Source organism: Musca domestica, unplaced genomic scaffold (genome assembly GCF_030504385.1).
Source record: "Musca domestica strain aabys unplaced genomic scaffold, Musca_domestica.polishedcontigs.V.1.1 2, whole genome shotgun sequence".
Lineage (NCBI taxonomy): Eukaryota > Metazoa > Arthropoda > Insecta > Diptera > Muscidae > Musca > Musca domestica.
In genome coordinates this window covers 9,532,438-9,555,639 of record NW_026712249.1, presented here as the reverse complement: position 1 = coordinate 9,555,639, position 23,202 = coordinate 9,532,438, and the positions used below count along the sequence as shown (strand labels likewise).

The following is a 23,202-nucleotide window of genomic DNA, read 5'->3' as shown; positions in this document are numbered from 1 at the left end:
TGTTTACCAGGGGGTAAGGCAGGGAATACCTAGGTTTCGGAAAGAGCCACCAATCCTCATCAGTTCCCTTGTATTTTGTCTGGGATATTCTCCCCAGAAGTTATTTTAAAAATAACTTCTATGAAAAAAAAACATTTTTACCCAAGTGACGAGATCATAAGCTCTATAGAAGAGGAACCAAAGAATTAAATAAAACTAAAATTCTTTTGGAAAGTCTTCTAAATCTTACAACAGCACTTATAAACATTTACATCTTTCTCCACTTGTTATGCTTTCGTTAAACCTGAAAATTTTTATAAGTGCGGTTGTAAGATTTAGAAGACTTGCCAAAAGAATTTTAGTTTTATTTAATTCTTTTGTTCCTCTTCTATAGAGCTTAAATGCTTTATATTTTCTTGGGCTAGAACATATAAAGCTCGTGATTTTATATTTTTCATCTTAAATAAATTTTCTCGGCGCTTTCATTTGTTGTGTAGTCTTCGAATGACAATTATTTAAGCAATTTTAAGAATAGGAAATATATTATGCTTTGAAATCAGATCTATATATAGGAAATTCCCCGAATATAGAAATAATTCAAAACTTTTGACCACTACTGTAGTGTTTGAATACTACTTCTCAAGAGAGCTAGAAAGCAGAGAGTCAAAAATCAAATTTTTTCACAGAACAATTTAATATTCACCACACACTGCACTCACCACTGACTCATTGAAAACAGTGTTAAGTGTTTGTCCACAGCTGCAAAGGCAAGGAAACAATGGCACATGGATGGCAGACGACAATATTTATGATGATGCTACGGTAAAGAGTAACAACTATAAATGAAACATAGCAGCGGTGCTCAAAACCGTGTTCTAGAACATGAACCGAAAAGAGAGATAATTTAAGAGAAAATTAAAATTCTGTTTTTCTTTATATTTTACGGTTCTATTAAATTGTTTTTAGACACGAATGTTTGCCAAATTAATTTAAAAAGCAAATGGATAAATAATATTTGTATAAATAATGACTTAACACAGTTTTGTTCTTGATTTAAATAAGCAAAGAGAAATTTGACTGAAAAGAGGTATTTTTTCTTGAGCACCCCTGAACATAGCAATCATGTGAGAGAGAGAGAGAGAGAGAGAGAGGAGAGTAAAATTAATGGAACATGGATATGAGAACGTGTGTTAGCAACAGGAACACACAAGAGCCAGAGAGTGTGGGAGAATAGTAATTTGTACAGAAGCATACAATTGTGTGGCAGCATAACAATCAACGAAGGATAGAGGATACACTGGTGACACAACAGTGGCCAGGCTGACACACAGACACACACTCTGCACTCACAGTTTGCTTACCTTTTTATGCTCTTCTTCCTTTACTCGTCGGGGTGTGTGTGAGTGTGTGTGTGTGTGGTTTCTGCTTTTTGTGTGTATTCGTACGCATAATCGAATCCTGTATTTTATCCTGTATATTGAGGGTGTGACCGGGTTAAATAGAAAAATTTTCATACTTTGTTCGCTGCTCAAAATGTAAAGTTCTGTTTTACGGTCGTCCTCGCCGTGTGATAGTAAAAATTCAAACCGCAGACAAGAAATTCTAAGTGTGTGTCCATTTGTGTGTGTTTTTGCGACCAAAAGAAAAATTGGAATAATTCGAAATATTTCCAATCAGAAGACAAATTGTGAATCAAAATCGACCTTTTTTCAAAATGAAATTTAGAAAAAAAAGATCAATTATCATTGAAATGTTGGCGATTTGTGAAAACATGAAAACCGTGTAACCGAGACGTGCCCATTAAAAAATGAAGAAAAATTTTCCAATTCGTATTGTAATTGAAAAATGCTATGATACATACATAACTAATGTGAAAAGAAAATCCTAAAACAGTGCAAAGGAAAACGCCATGAATTAATAGTGCAAAACCGCGGATATATGTGTGCCACAGATACGAATTCGCCTTACAGCTAGAGGCACCCACTTAGCCAACCAACCAGCAAGCAAGCAAGCAAGCCATTGAGCTAGCTACTCCATCCCACTCAAAGGAAAATCTACATACATTAGCTCAGCGAAATGGAACAAATCAGCAGCTACATTTGAACAATAGCAGAGCCAGGAAAAAAGGATACAACAAAACTTGTGTTTATGTGTGTACGTGTGTGTGTGTGAGACTTTCGTACTATTTTTCAATTATTTTAATAGAATTAAGCATAGTAGTCACTCCCTGTCTGCAGCAAAACTTTTCATCGTCATATCACATACTTTGTTATTTTTTCCCATATACAATCCCCTCGCCCCCTCAGCTCCTTAGTTAACTTCCTTTTGAGTATTTCCTTTCTTTGGTCTCCCCACACCCAAATTTTTTGCCAAAAAAAAATTGTTCCTGGTCTGGCTGGTCTCATTACAACTAAAGCAAAAAAAGAACAGAGGATTTTAATCACACCACCTTCACCGTCGCCGCCGCCACTACCACCATCACAGCTACCACCCATCATCTTCATTATCTTCCATCCAGCCATCCTCCATGCATGATGTCCTTGCAGTTCTTAAGTTGCAATAGTTTATACATCTCTACAGTTTCGATGTTGGTGGTTTGATACTTTCGTCTTTTGAAGTAACTCTGGCGCAGAGATGCCAGGTCAACAGAAATCCCAAATGTTGAGACTTCTCTTCCCTTTTTGTTAGCCTCTTTTTGGGAGAGTGTTTTTGATTCCCCGAAGGACTAACATAAAACTAAAACTACCCACCATCGGTATGCGGTGTGAGGTAGTCTGCAAAGTACTCAAACATCAATTGTTTCTCACATTTGTTCGTTTTCTTGTTGTCGTTCTCTCAAATACACAACATGGTTTGTGTATTTGTAAATATTACTAAAAAAATATCCTAATTTTAAGTTTGCATGTAAATGAGGTTTCAAAACATGTAAAGGGATGTTGAAATTTGCCGAATTTTAATTCAAATCGAAGTTGGTAGAATCAGGAGGATTACGTTTGGAAAAATTAGATGCCTTTTATACATTTGATTTGATCCTTTTAACTTCTCTTAGTCTAAATATACTTTTGAAGCTCTTCCTATTTTTTTTTTTAATTATTTTCCGAATTTTACGTTTCTAAGATGCAAAACTGTGTTGGCATATTTGTTCGGGATACCGTAGTATGTTGTTGTTACAAAATAGTCAGGATTAATCCCATTATTATTGTTTATATAAAAACAACGTTTGTTTATTAGTGAAGAGATATGGTAATGTTACCAGGGGCTAAGACAGGGAAAACCTAGGTCTCGGAAAGAGACACCATTCCTCATCAGTTCCCTTGTTTTTTGTCTGGGATATACTCCCCAAGAGAGATGGACCATCTGTGATTCCCACTAAATTAACCGAATGAAAGTATTTAAAAATCCCGTTAATGGCCGAAAAAATGTGATGGTGAATGAAAAACCTCGGAATATACTTACAAAAATTAATTTAAAAATTCCACGACTACGGTTCCACAAATACTAAAAACTTTGAAAATTCCTTAATGTTGTGGAAAAATCTTAAGAAAAATCAACAGTCATGGCTGTTTTTCCCTGACATTTGCTTAAAATTCCCAAATATAAAGAAGTCTTTAGAAATAAATTAAAATAACCTCAATTGTTGGCATGATCGTCATTAAAATTATTTTGAGAATTCTTTTAAATTAGAATTCTTAAAAAAATAAAATACTGTAAACTGTAAAAAAATAAAATAACTGTTTGAAAACTCCACGAATACTTCGAAAACATAACTCTTAAAAAAATAAAATAACTGTTTTTCTTTTAAAAATCCACGAATTCTTGAAATAATTCTTTGAAATCCGCGAATCTTTGAAAGAATTCTTTAAAATCCACGAAGCCTTGAACGAATTCTTGAAAATCCACAAATTCTTGAAAGAATTCTTAAAAATTCACGAATCTTTGAAAAAATTTTTAAAAATGCACGAATCCTTTAAATAATGTCTAAAAATTTACGAGTCTTTGATAAAAATTCTTAAAAATTTGCAAATATTAAAAAAAAAAACAATAAAAATCTGCGAATATTTGAAAAGAAAAAATTAAAAATCTGAGTACTTGATAAAAGTTTTTTAAAAATCTGTGAATTCTTGGAAAAAAAGTCCTTTAAAAAATCCACAAATCCTTGAAAAAAATCTTTAAAAAATCAAAGGATTTTTTTAAAAATCCACAAATCTTTCATTTGAAAATTTATTTTTTTATTTTAAAAATCCATCAAGGCTTATTTTTTATATCCTCGAATTAATACAAACATATCCTTGGAAATAGTGCTTGAAAAAAAGTTATTCAATAAAATCCACAAATCCTTAAAAAATCCACAAGTTTTTTGAAAAATCTTGTTAAACACCCACGAATCTTTTGAAAAATTGGGGACTCATTAACCAAACTTGTTATTTTTTTATATCCTCGATTTAATAAAACAGATCCTTGGAAAGAGTGCTTGAAAAAAACGTTGTTCAATAAAATCCAAGAATCCTTAACAAATTTCTGAAAAATCTTTTAAAAAATCCACAATCTCGTGCAAAACATGGGTCAAAAAGATATTTGTTCAACTTCAAAGGAACTAGAAAAAATGCAACTCTGTACTGGAGTCGTATTTTGAATTGATCATAAATATTTATGCAACAAGTTGTTTTTATTTATATTATAATTTTCCTCATTTTTCAAATGAGTCAAATGAATTTCTGGATTTCTTTCAAAAATGTTATTTAAAATTTTTCAATTCCATGGCCAAACTGTAACATCTTTTCTGCATTGCAATGTATGCTTCTTCCAATCATTGATTTTGAAAATATTTTATTTTTATTTTTTCAAAACAATAACACACACTTTAAAAAAAAATGCAGACAGCTGGAAGCTCTACGTTTTTACGTTTTTTTTGCACCGTGGAGAAAACTACAAAATATGAATGGAATATTGTTCGGACTTTATTTTATTCGGAACTTCATGGTAGAATTAAGAAGGATGTTTGAAAATTATTCATCTGACATCATCTCATTGTGTCAGAGATGGGAGCCTGTTTTCTAGACAGTGAAACATGACAAGGTAAATTACAGAAAATACCAACTTCAATACCAAGAGTTCAACGGACCTTAAATGCAAATAAGAAAACAATTTTAAGACCTATTTCATTTCATTCGAAAGCCAAAGTGATTTCCACAGAAGTCTGTGAGGGGCTTACTGCGAGGTTTTATAAAATTAATATACTCTTAATACTATTGTGGAAAGTATAAAAGCATTTTTTTGAAATATTCTAGTAAATTAAAATATTACCACACGGGAAGAGCAGATACCATTGTGGGCCTAACAAGTTGTTTGTTGATAGGTGACTTAACTTATTTGATTAGACAATTTATCTTTTATGGTAATATGTAGTAGCATTGGAATCTGAAGGTCTCTTTTCTAACATAAGTCGCCGGCTGGACATCGGTGTGAACAACCTTAAATTATAGGCCGAAATTGAACGAAGTCAAAATTAATGCCTTTTATACCAGAATAAAGTCCTCTTTTGTATTCTGACATTAAAACTCATGTATTATTGAAATCTACTCGAAGACAGTTTCAAGCATAGTACAATAAAAAGGTAAGGTAAAGCTACCAGCTGATTACAATTTTTTTCTAAGTGTGCCCGGCTCCAATTTTGTGTGTATTTATTGTTTTGAAAAATAAAAACAGAATATTTTCAAAATCAATGATTGGAAGGCGTGTAAATTGCGAGACGCGCATTGAAGCTATTAACCAGTTTAGCCATGAAATTGAAAGATTGGACAGTTTGGATCATATTTTTGAGAGTATACCAGGCGTTTCACTCATTTTTCGCATTTTAAAAAATGATGAAAAATATGAAAAAAAAAAAATGAAAACAACTTGTGGTATATAATTTTGAATGAGTCTGACAGGAAGCGGGCATAGCCTATGGGCTGTATTTCTGTAGTTTTATGAAGCTGTTCTACCTCCTTATTGTACCATGGTTTCAAGGTTTGTTATACTTAGACAAGTATTAGTATTATAGACACGTATTGACATAGGTACTGATTTTTCTTTTTTGACTCTTGCATGTGTTGTTGCTGTAAGGATGATGATGGTTGTGGCATATCTGCTAAGTATAAATGTGAGAATATATAAGAGGATTTTTTCTTGCATAAGACGTAAAAAAAGATTTTGAGTTGACTTAGTTTTATTTTGGTCCATAATTGAAATGTGGAAATACATTGTCGTTTTAAGAAAAGCCACCTGGTGACTTTGATACCTTTAGATACACAGGCTGGACTCACAACAAAATCATGTGGTACTCTAGTGGGTACAATTAGACTTTAGGATTTTTGTAATAAAAAGATTAAAGTCTCCATTTTTTTGCTATTATATTATCGCGTTAAAAATGATATTTTCAGAAAGAGTTTGGTCTGTAACTAAAGGTGTTTTTTAAGCCCGATAGAACTTGAAATTGTAAAAAATAACACAAAAAATTAAATTTTAATCAATTTTTTTTTTATTCGAAAGATCAATACATGACAATAACATTGAAAATGATTTCGGGCACATGGACACCGCGGCTGTTCTTGACGAAGTGCATTCTTGACGTCCAATTTGTGGCCACTTTTTCGAGCACTGCTGTTACGAACAATGCTGGTCTCCAAGGCGTCAATTTTTGCTGGTTTATCAGCATAAACCAGTGACTTTACGTAGCCTAACAGGAAATAATCGAGAGGTGTCAAATCGCACGACCTTGGAGGCCAATTGACAGGTCCACTTCTCGAAATCAACTTATCACCAAATTTTTGATTTCAATAAGTCGACGTTGCGCCATCCTGTTGAAACCATCCTGTCTCCGGATCAATGTCATCCATATTTGTTAACAAAAAATCATTGATCATGGTGCGTTAACGATCTCCATTGACCGTAACGCAAGCTCCGGCCTCATTTTTGAAGAAATAAGGTCCGATGATGCCACCAGTGTGAAAACCGCTCCATACGGTGCATTTTTCTGGATGTAATGGAGTATGTAGGGTCTCTTGTGGATTGGTCTCACTTCATATGCGGCAATTTTGCTTATTAACAAACCCGTTAAGCCAAAAATGCGCCTCATCGCTCAACACAATTTTGCGATAAAACAACGGGTCATTTCCCAACTGCTCTAGAGCCTGATTTTCAAAGTAAATTTGGATAATTTCGTAGCGTTGTTCGAGCGTGAGTCTATTCATGATGATTTGTCAGAGAACAAATAAAAAAAAGTTTCATCCAAATTTAATTTTTTGTGTTACTTTTTACAATTTAAAGTTCTATCTAGCTTAAAAAACACCCTTTAGAAGGGCAGTGTGTTTGCCAGACCCTGTGATCTATTTTTCTGAATATCAAAATTTATTTAACCCGGTACGATTTCTCATTGTTTTAAATATTAAAGGATATTACATAACTAAAATGTAGATAAATTAAAGAAAAATTTAGCGTTGGCTATTATTATTATTATTTGAAATGTGGTTATCTTGATTTAATTGTACCGTGGTCAGAAGTTTCCACTGAAATACAATTCCACTTGTATTTTAATTGGAACTATTTCGTTTGAAAATCTATTTCACAATTTAATATCAAATAGTTTATAACAAAAGAAAATTTTTTCCTTAGAAAGCTAAATGTAAACCTCAACGGCTTACGATGAAACAAAATAAAAACTGACCAATATTTCGACTTTAACCATCGGGCAAAATAAATTGTTATTGTACTACACTCGTAAATGTTCGGCTTTTGACAAAGCATTTCCTGTTTACATTACTCCCGAATTGTGTTCCACAGTTAAACAAATAACAAAGGAATGGTAACACTGTTACTTATTTTACTTCCGTTTTTCTCCAACTAGGAGAGAGGAACATAAACTATTTTATCTCTTGATACAGACAGGAAGCAGATGTAAAGAGCAGAGATACACATGTTCACAGCGAGAGTGGAGAGAGAGACATACACAATATGAAAGAACCACATGAGAGCAATGGTAGAAGTTATGAGCAAAATAAAACCAAAGGAGACAGAGTGGGAGAGAAAAACAGGACTCTGTGCGCACAAACTAATGCAATTATGATGAGTACAATTGACAATTGTTTCCGTTTGTTTTTTCTTCTTTTTTTTTTTGTTTTTGCTTTTCATGTTGTTTGCAAAGGAGTTCCGTTTCTATATTTACCTTTTGCAAGCATTTACTGAACCGCTGAAGCGACAACAACAATGGTGAAGAGACAAACAACAATACATAGACACACACACACGAATACTCTGACAAGCCCACATGTCCTCGTTAATGTTATTCAATTTGAGGTCCATGCAAAAACAACATTCAAGTATATTTGCGCTTTGCGTCCGACCATTGTGTTTGTTGTGTGACCAAATGATTCGTTTCGTCTAAGCTGGTCGGTGCACCACCTACATAGCACCCCGCCTGCCATGCGGACGAGGTGTGTTTGTATGTCCTTTTTTCATGACGGAATGAAATTTATGACAAATTTTTCATGCACTCTAGGTTAGTTTGAACAACAACAAAACGAACGAAGGATTACAATTTATATCATTCTCTGATTAGGGTAGAGGGTGCAATAAGTTGCCTTTTTCGAACAATTAGTAAAGTCGGATAATATTAGAAATATGCATGCATTTTAAGGTACAGAATTGAAGGGATCATATAGTTGTTCTTAAAAATTGAGACATTCATTTGACATAGCTTGAATATAAAGTTTTATTACCAATAAACGTCGACTGAGTACGTCGAATTTTAGGTAACGCTGATATATGTTGGTGAACACACATACATTCATCCTTTGCCTGTCCTTGGTATATACCATTGTAAAATGTATTTAAAGTTCGGTCCGGCCTATGCCTTTTTATTTGTTTTTATACCCTCCACCATACATAGTATGGAGTATATATTAAGTTTGTCATTCCGTTTGTAATTCATCGGAATAATAATTTTAGACATAACAAAGGATATATATTCTTGTTTAGAGTAAAATTCTAAGACCATTTAGCCCTGTTCGTCCGACCGTCTGTCAAATCATGCTAGACTCAAAACGAATAAAGATAGGAAACTAAAATTTTGCACAGATCAGTCTTTTGTCTGTAGGTAGGTCAAGTTCGAAGGTAGGCTATATAGATATCCTATAGCACCCATATAACGGTACCCTCCGATATTCGGTATTTTAATGATTGTAGCAACATATTTCAACGGAATTGTCTGAAATTCGACACAAGGTGTTCTTTGTGAGTACTTTACCCCCTGAAAGAGAATTGTCTGTATAGGTTCATGATATCGTATAGCCCCCATTTAACGGTACCCCCCGATATTCGGTATTTTTGTGATTTCAGACAAAATTTTCAATGGAATTGTATTAAAATCCACTCAAGGGGTCCTTTTGTGTACTTCACCCCCTAGAAGCGAATTGTTTAAATATGTCCTCGCTTTAGTACAGCCTCATAAAACGGTATCACAGATATTCGGTGTTTGATTTTTGTTACATTATTCACCGGAATGGTTTCAAATTTCGTATATAAAGTTCGGAACAGTTACTACAGCCTATGAAGATTTAGATTTGTTTAAAAATTCACATTTTTTCAATTTTTTAACAAAATTTTATACACTATTCTCAGCACGTAACAATAACACTTAATCCAATTCAAGTTTTTTTCCGAAAAGGATAAGCGAAAAATTATTACTTTTTGCACCAACATCTTCAGAAGAGCCCTTGTACAATCGTTCAACATCCAATTATTCCGGACCAAAACTATTTCAACGTCTTTTCACTGTTTTTCTATGAACTAACAGTGACCTCAAATCAAATTTCAGGATTCAAGTTCTACGGTAAATATAGTACTAGTTAGTACTTTGTATACATGCAAATACAAATAAATAAATAAATTAAAGTACACATTCTCAAAACTATATACCAACAGTCGTCTCCAAATCAAATTTCAGAATTCCAGCTCTATCCTAAGACCTAATCCCGAATTTATTACCACACTTATCGATCACTTATACTATGCATGCCCAAACCTCATCTAAGACACCAACAGAGACCTCGATATCTTTACCCCAACATCAAAAGGCACATATTTGTGGCATTTTGTACTTTTCGTCCGTAAATAGTACGAATTTCCAAAACCACCTCTTTTTCTTAACCACAGTGCCATCAAATTTCTGGATTCTAGCCTATACCTTTACACAAATTTAGTACCGTTTAGTATTTTTCGTACAATTATGGTACACTTTTGCAAAACCAGCTCAGTATCTCAATTCCACATACCAATAGAGACGTCAATATCAAATTTCTGGATTTCAGTCCTATCCCTTCATCCAATACTAAATTTAGTATTTTTCTTACAAATATAGCACATATTTTCAAAATCAGCTCCACGTCTCAATTCCAGATATGAACAAATAAAATTCGAGAATTCCAGCATCATCCGTTTCACCCAATACCAACTTTAGTACTTTTCGAACAGATATGGTACACATTTCCGAAACCACTTCTATATTTCAACCACAGATACCAAAGTGACATCTATATCACATTTCAGAATTCCAGTTTAATTTTTTCACCCAATATAAAATGTAGTACAATTATAATACACCCTGCCAAAACCCGCCCTGAATCACGCATTTCCAAAAAATTGCCAAATCTCAATTCCACATACCAACATAGACCCCAATATCAAATTTGAGGATTCCAGCCCTATCGCTTCACCCAATACCAAATTTTATACCATTTAGTACTTTTCGTACAAATATAGGACACATTTCCAAAACCATTTCTATGTCTTAATTCCAGATACCAACAGAGACTCCAATATCAAATTTGGGGATTCCAGCCCTATCGCTTCACCCAATACCAAATTTCGAACCATTTAAATATTTTTGTACAAAAACACAGATACCATCAGCAGAGTCTAAATATTAAATTTCAGAATTTTATCTCATCCATTTAGCACTTTTTGTACAATTATTATCAAATTTCAATTAATATCAAATTTCAGATTTGTAACAAATACTCTGCTATTTTGTACTTTTAGTGCACTTGTAGTATCCATTTCCAAAACCACCTCTTTATCACATTCCAACCAACTGTAAACCAAACTGTTCCAAAATGTTACTACATCCATTTTGTACAGTTCGCACACTTAATACACATTTTCATACATCAAACTTACATTCCAACCTTGATTCTCATACCAAATTTTAAGTTTTTAGCTCTATCCGTTGAAATAACACCAAATGGCAAAATTGTAGAAGTTTAGTACCATTTAATAACTTTTCGTAACTTTTAACTTCGCATCTATCCTGCACACCATCAGTGACTTTCATTCGAAATTTCAGAATTCTAACTCATTCTGTTTGTCAAATACAGAGTACATTTTAGCACTTTTCGCACTTTTTTAGTACGAATTTCCCAAAAAAAAGTTTTCCAAACAAGACTTCATAGATCATACTAACTTTCCAGTCCGATAGTATATTTTAGTACTTTTCGTACCCTTTTAGTACGAATTTCAAAAAAACCACGCCTATGCACCAAAACTGGCTCTTGTGCAAAATTTCAAGATTCCAGATTCATCCGTTTCGTCTGGGCCTTGATCCTAGATCATATATATTTAGATAGTGAAAAAGCGACTATGTGAATGGGAAACGTTTTTGTTATTCGAAATTTAGACCCATTGTGGGGGAGGTACCAGAAGAAATGGTCCGATCTCTACCATATTCATAACAGATCTTGCGTTGATAGAAATATTGAGACTTACCTGAATTGAATCGGATGTTAATTTCGTGTTTTATAAGCTTCATGGATATTAAAAATGTTGACCCTTTGTGGTGGAGGTACCAGTAGGAGTGGACTGATATATACCCTCTTCACACCAGACCTTGGATTAATAAAAATATTCCGATATATGTAATTCGAAGACAATCGGACTCTTATTTCACATTTTATAAGAGTTACAATTATTAAAATGTTGACCCATTGTTGGGGAAGTACTTGATGGAGTGTACCGATATTGCACATTTTCACACCTAACCTAGCACTGATGCAAATATTAAAATATGCAATGTTGTTGCAAAATCGGATTATTTTTTCTCATTCTGTACATTTTCTTAGAAAATGTTGACATTTTGTGTGGGAGGTTAAAGAAGGAGAGGATTGAACTCGATCTAACTTTGACCATAATATTACGATGTACCAAGTTTGGATGAAATCGGATACTCTCTTCGAGATTTATCTTGCGCACCAGCCAGACAGCCTGATGGACGGACGGACATCACCAGACTCCAAATGTCCTCAAACGGATTTGGCCCAAACAGATCTAGGGTCTAAAACCATTATTTCGAGAGGGAACGTTTTGGCCGTATCAAATGATATATACCCTCTCTAGCCATATGGCTGAGGGTATAAAAATAGCATTTTTGTTTTCCCTTGAATGATGGCTTTTTTGGACAGCGACTCCAGTGGATGCTCGTGTACGCGACTAATTACAATCAGCATATAAGTCAATGAGATCCTTGTAACCGTGATTTATATTTTTTGCCCAATTAAATTTATTTTTTAAAAAATAGTAATAGGGTCGCCATATCTCCTATGTTCTCTTCAATTTTCGGGCGAGTATGGGAAATGTGTTAATTTTTTTGCCTGATCAAATAAATACCATCTCTAAACATAAGGCTGAGGCTATAAACACAACACTTTGATTTGTAGGGTATCAAATGGTCGACATTTTCTAATTTGTTGAAACGATTACGATGACAGATAACGGTATCAACGACTCTCATGCTGACAAATGTTTAAGATGTTAAAGACGTCGAACAATGATGATGTCGACGACGACGACGGACATCACCAACAACAACAACAATTAAGAAGAAGAAGAAGAAGAAGAAGAAGAATGGGACCAACAAAAACACAATTTAGCCTAGAAAGGCATGGGGATAACAGCTAACGGTGATATACTAAATGTTTGTGAGATAATGTGTGTCGTACACACTTACATAAGTGCCTTTGCGTCTCGCTCGCTCTCTCTCTATTTTTGACGAGTGTGACATATGTGTGCATGCCTCTATGCAAGTGTGTATTTTTAGATGAATGAATGTAAAACAAATTGTGTTTTAAAAGTAAGGATAAAGGATGTGAGTGGCAGGGTGTGTGTGTTTGCTCGCATTTTTAAGAGGCTCTTTCATGTGCAAATGTATGTCGTCTGTTTATTTGACGACTTTTGTCTGACAGTCGGTCTGTTGTCCTCTTTATTGTAGCAATGATGAAATGCAGCAGTGGCAATAATGTACCAAAGAGGATACCCAAAGAGCAGCAGCAGCAGTAGAAGAAGAAGAAACAGCAAAAGAACTTAACTGTGTACTACTTTGTATAAGTATGTGTGTGTGTCTGTCTGTCTGTCTGTATATTTGCTTAAATGTGAGTGTTTATATTTTCTGAGCAAACCACCGCCACTCGTTCTTTGGTCGTTCTGTTTATTGGCTCTCATTTGGTTTGTGGTGGCAGTCGGGCCGCCACGACATGCGGTCAAATCCAACAAAAAAGGAATTCCTAAAGAGGATAAAACCAACAACAACAACGGCAACATTATCCAGAGTAACAACTGAAGTTCGTGAATATTTTGCCTCGCCTTCTTTTATTTGTGTGTTTTGTTATTGTTGTTACTGTTGTTGTAATACTAGTCAGTTGATTTGTTGTTTTCGCTTTATTTCGGGATCATTGACACTTATCTTGGCAGTGTTAGAGTCAAGAGGCCAATATTTTCTCAAAAAAAAAAAAAAAAAAAAAAAAAAAAAAAAAAAAAGAACTCAAATTTATTTGCCATTAAAAGATTAATTCTCCTCAAAAAAAAAAAAAAAAAGCCGAACCACACATTAGTAAATAATCGATTGATTGCCTATTTCTTTTTCTTTTTATAGCTTTTGGACACAGTATTGGTTTGCGGCAAACAGAAGTGAATGAACACTCCATACGTTCTGGTTTATCTTAAGAGAGGCTCAGCGCACAGCCAAGACACCACACCAGCAGCCATAAGACCGGAAGAAGCACCACCGCCCTCCACAGCACCAGTCACTGCCATTAGAAGTTCTGAACCACCACCACCCCTCAGCACCTGTCACTGCCACTAGACGATCACACACGAACTCACACACACACACACACACAGAAGCAAAATCTCACACAATGGGTGACTATCATGAGTATACGGATCAATATAAGGTGCCGGTTATTGCCAAACTGCTGCATGCCCTGCCCCACTACAACATAACATTCCATAAAATTAACAGCACATTTCGGCCAAATGATGAAATCTACTTGGAGGTGAGTTTTTTATACCCTACCCTACCCCTCATAGTGGCAAGAGTATTATGTCTTTGTGTATTTGTTTGTAACATGGAGAAGGAAGCGAGATAGACCCATAGTTACTTTTGAGGATCTTCATAGAATCATTTTTTAATCGATTTATGCATGTCAGTCCGTCCGTGCGTCCCTCTGTCTATCGATAAATAAAATGCAGGTCGCATTTATTATCCGAAAAAGATGAAATTTTCCAAATAATATTTCTTTGGCCCAAGGACGAACCCTATTGAAATTGGTGATAATCGGATCAGATTTAGATATAGCTTCCATATACCTCCAACCGATTTCGGGTTAATTGTGCACCAAATGGCCAGTAAAGGTTCAAAAGACCTACATTTTGGTTCATCTCGCCGAATTCAGTCTAGAAGCACATCAAATTTGGAGAAAATCTGTTCAGATATAGCTATAACTCCCATATATATGTTTCATCCGATTTGGGGTTTAAAGTCCCTCACAAGTGTAATATGCATTCCACAGAGATGATCTTTGGTACAAGATACAGTCCAGAAATAGTTCTGCCAAATTTCATAAAGATCGGTTCAGATTTGGATATAGCTCCCATATATATCTTCGGCCGATTTCGGGTCAATTGAGCACCAAATGGCCAATATCAGAACTAATGACCTGAATTTTTGTCACATCCGATTGAATACGGACTAGAAGCAAGTACACCGAATTCGAAGAATGTATCTTATAGAGCTCGAAAATACCTTTGCCATGAGAAAACTTAAATTCAGGCCGGCTGAATGGTGGTTTTAATAGGAAATCTTCAATTCAGGCCGGCTGAAGAGGGCTTTCCGTAAAGAGACTTCCTAAACAGAAAACTTCAATTTAGCCTTGGTAAATGAGGCTCTCGATGAAAACTTCTATAAGAAGGCTTCAAGTCAGCCCGGCTAGATGGGGTTTCCTGTACGGTAACTTCAATCCAGTCCAATCCAGGGAATTCTTGGGAAAACTTCTAGGGACCTATGTGTTTCTCTGAAGAAAAATTAATAATTTTTATATTTCCAGAGCCTGGGAATTTTGGGCTCTGTGCCAGCTGCCCTGCTCATCGTTTCACTGTTGGGTCTCCTGCTGTATTTAATGACAAGATGTTGCGATCGCAAACCCAGACCTGCCCATTCGATTACCAGTCTCAAGGTGGCACTCTCCATTGTGACGGTTATGTGTTGTGCTGCCATTGGATTGGGTAAGTGATGTTTCAGCCATCTCTTGAAGAGTTACTTACGAACTTCTCTCTCTCTATCCCTCTCTCTCAGGTTTATATGGAAATGATGATTTACACAATGGTTTATTGGAAGTTTTAACTGCTGGACGTAAGGTGGACACATTGGTCACAACGGTACGAAATCAAACATTGATTTTGGAAAATACTTTGAAAAATCGCATCCGACCTCAGCTGGTGGAGCTGGCCGATATTTTCGATCAACCGGTGACAAATTCTACAGCTCTCTCTATACTCTTTGTATCGTTGAATATTGTGCAAGGTAATGTCACACTGGCAACCAATGCGGCCAGTGATATACGGAGGCCATTGACAAGTGTTACAATGACGAAATTTCTTTCGGTAAGTAGGAAGTAGGGAAGAAGATATGAACAGAAATTTATATTTCTTGCTCTTTTAGGAGGGTGATAAAATGGAATTGATACGATGGCCCGGAACAGTGGCCACCCTGGCTTTGCTTTTGGTCTTGTGTGCCGTGCTATTGGTGGGAGTGGCCCGCCACTCCCGCTGTGCTTTGATTTTGTTCAGTGTCTGCGGTCTATTGGCTGTCACCGGCTCCTGGCTAATGTCTGGCCTGTATTTGTCTTCATCGGTGGCTGTGGGTGATCTTTGCATTAGCCCAGCGGACTTTTTGGTCTCAGTGGCACCCCGTGATCTTCCCACCAATGTTTTGCTGCACTATACCCAATGTGAACCCGGACACACCAATCCCTTTACCCAACGTCTCAGGGAATCACAAAATTCCCTAAACAATGCTCGCAGTGCCATGGCCACGGTAATGAAAATCTCATTGGTGTTATTCAAATCCTCGGGATTACAGCCGAAATTGGGAGCAGTTAATGCCGATTTGAATAGCAGCGAACGTCTGCTGACCCAACTGACTGCCTTGGTGGATTGTAAAACTGTGCATCACAACTTCCTGGCCGCCTCAAGGGGTCTGTGCGAGGGTGGCCTCCTCGGACTTGTCCTAATGCTCATTGCCAGCTTTATTGCTGCCATTTTGCTCACCATCATGGTTTGGGTCGATTCACACACATGGATCTATATAAGGAAACGCAATGACTATGCTCAAGTGGATGAACCATCGTATATTTCCCACCCTGCCCCGCAGAATCATCAACAAATGTTGAATGCTTCCCGTACCCTGCCCAGGAACCACAATGGGTGAGCGCAATAAATGAGAGTGATTTTATTTAAATTCTGGTTGCAATCTCTTTACAGGCACTTTAGTCCACCGGTGATCAGTGGCTCGCACACCCTGCAGCACCCATCGAAGCGTCAGCAGCACGAGATGATGGCTCACGTGCACATGCAGCAGAATATGAGGGCTATGGGCACGCATACGCTGGGTCGTTTGCCGTCGCACAATCATAGCCCCACACACCTGACTGGTAAGTTGGAATGGCCTCTCTGTCTCTAACTCTCCTGTATCTCTCTCTGCACTTCTCCTTGGCTATAGTCTTCCGTCTGTGTGTTTGGCGAGCAATTTGCTTATTTTCCTCTCTTTTCTTTCGTTTTTCTTTTAGGCCCAAATAACGGTAAATATGCAACTTTAAGCAAACAATGCAAAACTTTGGAAGCAAATGATTTTTACTGAAAATCATCATCAGTCTGTAGCGATCCCAACCGAAGTCAACAGGCGACGTTTCAGCAGCAGCAACAATCCCAGATGGCTCCCCAACCAATCTATTGTCACCATCCTCATCCACATCCTCACTCACACGAAGCTGCCGCAGCCGTGGCCGCTGCCCAGCATCAGCACGCCATCTATCATCAACAACAGCAGCAACAGTATGGCACCTATTCCACAGCGGCTCATGGACAACATCATTTGGTGGCGGCCGGACCACATGGACAGCAGAGTCAAATATATCAACAGATACCACCGCATATGGGTCAAATGTCTCAGAATGGCGGCCAGGCAAATCCTCATTCCATTTACCAGCCATTAGTTGCTGTTAGCCAGGGTTCCATCTATGTCTCAAATTTGGCCACAATGCGTCGTCAGAATTCGCAACAAAGTAATGCCGGCCATCCTCAGATCCCCGGGCATCATGGCATGTCACAGCAACAGGGTGGCGGGCGAATGCCACCAACATCACATCATCAGTCGATCAGTGTGAAATCGCCACAAGATGGCATGCGTGATCCCTCGCGATCCGAGGCAATGGATACGGCTATATATGATCGTGAGAAGGGCATATATAAGTGTTCAACTCTGAGACAGGGTGGTAAATTTGATCCCAAATATAAGCCATCGATTTTGAATTGTCCACTGCCAGAAATACCCAAAGATGCAGATCCACCCAGTGTGGAGTCGATATACGAAAAGCAACGACAACAACAGCAGCAGAACTATTCCAAGTAAGTTAGGGAATTTTGTTGTAGCTAAGAATAAGTTTTCCTAAGAGAAACTCTATCCAGCCAGGCTGAATAGAAGTTTTCCTAAAGGAAACTCTATCCAGCCAGGCTGAATAGAAGTTTTCCTAAAGGAAACTCTATCCAGCCAGGCTGAATAGAAGTTTTCCTAAAGGAAACTCTATCCAGCCAGGCTGAATAGAAGTTTTCCTAAAGGAAACTCTATCCAGCCAGGCTGAATAGAAGTTTTCCTAAAGGAAACTCTATCCAGCCAGGCTGAATAGAAGTTTTCCTAAAGGAAACTCTATCCAGCCAGGCTGAATAGAAGTTTTCCTAAAGGAAACTCTATCCAGCCAGGCTGAATAGAAGTTTTCCTAAAGGAAACTCTATCCAGCCAGGCTGAATAGAAGTTTTCCTAAAGGAAACTCTATCCAGCCAGGCTGAATAGAAGTTTTCCTAAAGGAAACTCTATCCAGCCAGGCTGAATAGAAGTTTTCCTAAAGGAAACTCTATCCAGCCAGGCTGAATAGAAGTTTTCCTAAAGGAAACTCTATCCAGCCAGGCTGAATAGAAGTTTTCCTAAAGGAAACTCTATCCAGCCAGGCTGAATAGAAGTTTTCCTAAAGGAAACTCTATCCAGCCAGGCTGAATAGAAGTTTTCCTAAAGGAAACTCTATCCAGCCAGGCTGAATAGAAGTTTTCCTAAGGAAACTCTATCCAGCCAGGCTTAATAGAAGTTTTCCTAAAGGAAACTCTATCCAGCCAGGCTGAATAGAAGTTTTCCTAAAGGAAACTCTATCCAGCCAGGCTGAATAGAAGTTTTCCTAAAGGAAACTCTATCCAGCCAGGCTGAATAGAAGTTTTCCTAAGGAAACTCTATCCAGCCAGGCTGAATAGAAGTTTTCCTAAAGGAAACTCTATCCAGCCAGGCTGAATAGAAGTTTTCCTAAAGGAAACTCTATCCAGCCAGGCTGAATAGAAGTTTTCCTAAAGGAAACTCTATCCAGCCAGGCTGAATAGAAGTTTTCCTAAAGGAAACTCTATCCAGCCAGGCTGAATAGAAGTTTTCCTAAAGGAAACTCTATCCAGCCAGGCTGAATAGAAGTTTTCCTAAAGGAAACTCTATCCAGCCAGGCTGAATAGAAGTTTTCCTAAAGGAAACTCTATCCAGCCAGGCTGAATAGAAGTTTTCCTAAAGGAAACTCTATCCAGCCAGGCTGAATAGAAGTTTTCCTAAAGGAAACTCTATCCAGCCAGGCTGAATAGAAGTTTTCCTAAAGGAAACTCTATCCAGCCAGGCTGAATAGAAGTTTTCCTAAAGGAAACTCTATCCAGCCAGGCTGAATAGAAGTTTTCCTAAAGGAAACTCTATCCAGCCAGGCTGAATAGAAGTTTTCCTAAAGGAAACTCTATCCAGCCAGGCTGAATAGAAGTTTTCCTAAAGGAAACTCTATCCAGCCAGGCTGAATAGAAGTTTTCCTAAAGGAAACTCTATCCAGCCAGGCTGAATAGAAGTTTTCCTAAAGGAAACTCTATCCAGCCAGGCTGAATAGAAGTTTTCCTAAAGGAAACTCTATCCAGCCAGGCTGAATAGAAGTTTTCCTAAAGGAAACTCTATCCAGCCAGGCTTAATAGAAGTTTTCCTAAAGGAAACTCTATCCAGCCAGGCTGAATAGAAGTTTTCCTAAAGGAAACTCTATCCATCCAGGCTGAATAGAAGTTTTCCTAAAGGAAACTCTATCCAGCCAGGCTTAATAGAAGTTTTCCTAAAGGAAACTCTATCCAGCCAGGCTGAATAGAAGTTTTCCTAAAGGAAACTCTATCCAGCCAGGCTGAATAGAAGTTTTCCTAAAGGAAACTCTATCCAGCCAGGCTGAATAGAAGTTTTCCTGAAGGAAGCTCTATCCAGCCAGGCTGAATAGAAGTTCTCCTAAAGGAAATTGTATTCGGCTAGGCTGAATAGAAGTTCTCCTAAAGGAAACTCTATTCGGCCAGGCTGAATAGAAGTTCTCCTAAAGGAACTCTATCCAGCCAGGCTGAATAGAAGTTTTCCTAAAGGAAACTCTATCCAGCCAGGCTGAATAGGAGTTTTCCTAAAGGAAACTCTATCCACGCAGGCTGAATAGAAGTTTTCCTAAAGGAAATCCTATTCTGCCTGCGGCTTTGTGTCTTCTCTTACAAATCCGACTAAAGCCCTATTTAATCTCCCAATTCTCTATTCTTCCTTTGCAGAACTCTACAAAGACCACCCATGAAATTACCCCCACAAATGAAGGCTATACCACCACCACGAGTTGGTACACCCAATTCGCCACCACCTCCGCCAGAGAACACGGACAACAATGGTGGCAATATGCCCAAACCCTATAGCCATCAGAATGGTGGTAATACCCTGAACATGGGTGGTGGCGTCATTGATACATCCAGTGGCGCCTCAACAAATACCACCAATACTAATACCACGACAAATGTGTCCGATACTAATCGTCAAATGAACAACGATGCATCACTGCCACCACCGCCGCCTCTGGACACACCAGAGGATAGTGGACCCAAGACGAACAATATAATGCATCACAATAACAACAGCACAAACAAGAATAATCCAGCACAACATATGAACGATGAAGATGATTTACCCCCGCCTCCGCCACCACCTGCAATGAATGATGATTCGAATTATGCCGTAACGGAACTTTAAGCAGAGTGAACGAATCAAAAGAAATGTTATGTCAATCATGCAATGGGTGATCGTTGAATGTAGAGGGCGCTCTTGATGTTGACAGCCGAAAGAGAAAGAGAGGGAGAGAGAGAGAAAGGAACCCATTCCCCTAGGAAACCAAAAAAAGCAAAGAAACAAAAACAGAAAGTTGTGGTAACATTTTTTGTAGTTTATAGATAATGAAATAAGAAAAACCCAAGGATTTTTTGTAGCAATAATATAAAAGAGAAGAGGAATCTACCCATAAATAAATACAGACACACACACAAACTCTCAACACAATATCAGTTATCCTGTGGAAATAGTTATTCCATTGAACTATAGGCGAAGAAAAGAGAAATGTGACTCGTTAAGAGTTGCTCTCTGCTTCTAGTTCTACATCAACAAACACGCACACACACACACAATGCCACTATTTGACGGGCTGGGGACCTAAACAATCATCTTCATCTCAACCTTCATTTGCATAGCCATGATCTTATGATGAGCGTTCTTTTTCTTTGCAAAAGTAAAAGATCCAAAAGACTATATATCTACAACATTTTCACATATCAATGTTAAGGTTTTAGCCACTTTAATCTTCTAGTCAGTGGAATCGGAGTTGGAAGACTAATTGTTGCAAATTTGTTCTTCCATAAGCCTGAGCCTTACTCCGGAGAGCATTGGCCAGTGTCAGAGAAAATGTAGGACATTTTCAGGCTCCTCCTCTTTCTGATAGAGCCTGCCGCAGTCGGTGAGATCGCCATCTTGCAGTGAACTGATAGAGCCTGCCGTAGTCGGTGAGATCGCCATCTTGCAGTTAACTGTAATATCTTTAAGGGAATTTGTTCTCTTCCAAGAAAGTGTTGGCCAAATTGTCTTCAAGATATTGCATCCCTTCTCATTTAGCCAGGACTTTCCCGGAATAATGTTTCTATATCATTCTAAAGATGTAGGGCCCCACTATCCTCACCGAGTAATTTACATATCGACTGACTCGGATCTGCAGCTTGTTATTAGATTCGCTGTATCATTACCCTATATGTTGCGATGGCCAGGAATCCAACACAGGAACAGGAATCAAGGACTTAAGGGCTAAGTACATAAGAAGCTTGAAGTCATGGCTAGGCATATTAATGTCAAATTATAATGGATCGAGGGCTGGATTTTAGTGCGGCTCTGTAATCCCTTTGTGAATTGTCACAAAATATGCCTAGCCATGACTTCAAGCTTCTTATGTACTTAGCCCTTTAAACATATCCTGTGCTCTACGCTTCAAAACTGTCAGATATTTGATGGTGCGCGATTTGAGTGCTTTCAAGTCAGCCAGACCATCGATGTCAGATTTGATGGTGCGTGATTTGAGTGTTTTCAGGTCCGCCTGATTATCGACGTATCGACGTATAGATACCGTTATAGTGAAGTTTATTTTTTCCGTCTGGAAAACAATGAAGTCGTTGGTTGAAGGAGTTACAAATATTTAGGCTATCGTAAAGGAGGGTCTGTTTTTATACCCTACACCAGGGTAGGGTATTATGTCTTTGGGCATTTGTTTGTAACATGGAGAAGAAAGCGAGATAGGCCCATAGCTACTTTTGAAGATTTTCATAGAATCATTTTCTGAGTCGATTAATAGATATCTGTCCGCCTGTTCGTCCGTTCATCTTTCAATGTATTTTAGTGAACAAAATGCAAATCGCATTTATTATCCGATTTAGATGACATTTTCCAAGAACAAGCCCCATTGAAATTGGTGAGAATCGGTTCAAATTTAGATATAGCTCCCATACATATCTTCAACCGATTTCGGGTTAATTGTGCACCAAATACCCAATATCAGTCCAAATGACCTGAATTTTTGCACACCCGATCGAATTCCGTCTAGAAGCAAGTATATCAAATTTGGAGAAAATCAGTTCAGATAAAACTATAGCTCCCATATATATGTTTGGGGTTTTAAGTCCCTCACAGGCGTAATATGCACTCCACAACAATGATCTTTGGTACCAGATATCAGATACAGCTCAGAAATAAGTACCTGAAATTTAGTCAAGATTGGTTCAGATTTGGATATAGCTTTCATATATATATTCAACCGATTTCGGGTTAATTGTGCCCCATATGGCCAATATTAGTCCAAATGACTTGAATGTTGGCACATCCGATCGAATTCAGTACGTCAAATTTGGAGAAAATCGTACCAGATAACTTATGGAGCTCAATTTTGTACCAGATAACTTATGGAGCTCAAAAATACCTTTTTTTCAAATTTTATCGAGATCGGATCATATTTGGATATAGCTCCCATATATATTTCTTTATCCTATATCAGGTTTAAAGCACACGAAATTAATATTATTAGTCCAAATGACCTATATTTTGTCAGTTCCGACTGAATTCATCCTAGAAACAACATCGGTTCAGAAATAGCTATAGCTATATATTTATCCGATCAGTCCAAATGGACTGAATTTTGGCACTTCCGACGGAATTTAGCCCATAAGCAAGTGTTTTACATTTTTTGTGAAAATCGGTTCAGT

At 37.4% G+C, this 23,202-nt stretch overlaps 1 protein-coding gene across 1 annotated transcript; it reads left to right on the top strand.

Annotated features, from left to right (window-relative positions):
* The first annotated feature begins 1,475 nt into the window (after positions 1-1,475).
* Positions 1,476-21,753, top strand: LOC131802180 (protein tweety-like). The gene is given in 8 exon segments (XM_059121782.1): positions 1,476-2,133; positions 13,937-14,339; positions 15,390-15,567; positions 15,638-15,945; positions 16,004-16,767; positions 16,825-16,994; positions 17,130-17,967; positions 20,194-21,753. Coding segments are annotated over 7 exon segments (2,865 nt in total). The 5' UTR covers positions 1,476-2,133; positions 13,937-14,201; the 3' UTR covers positions 20,663-21,753.
* Positions 21,754-23,202: the final 1,449 nt, after the last annotated feature.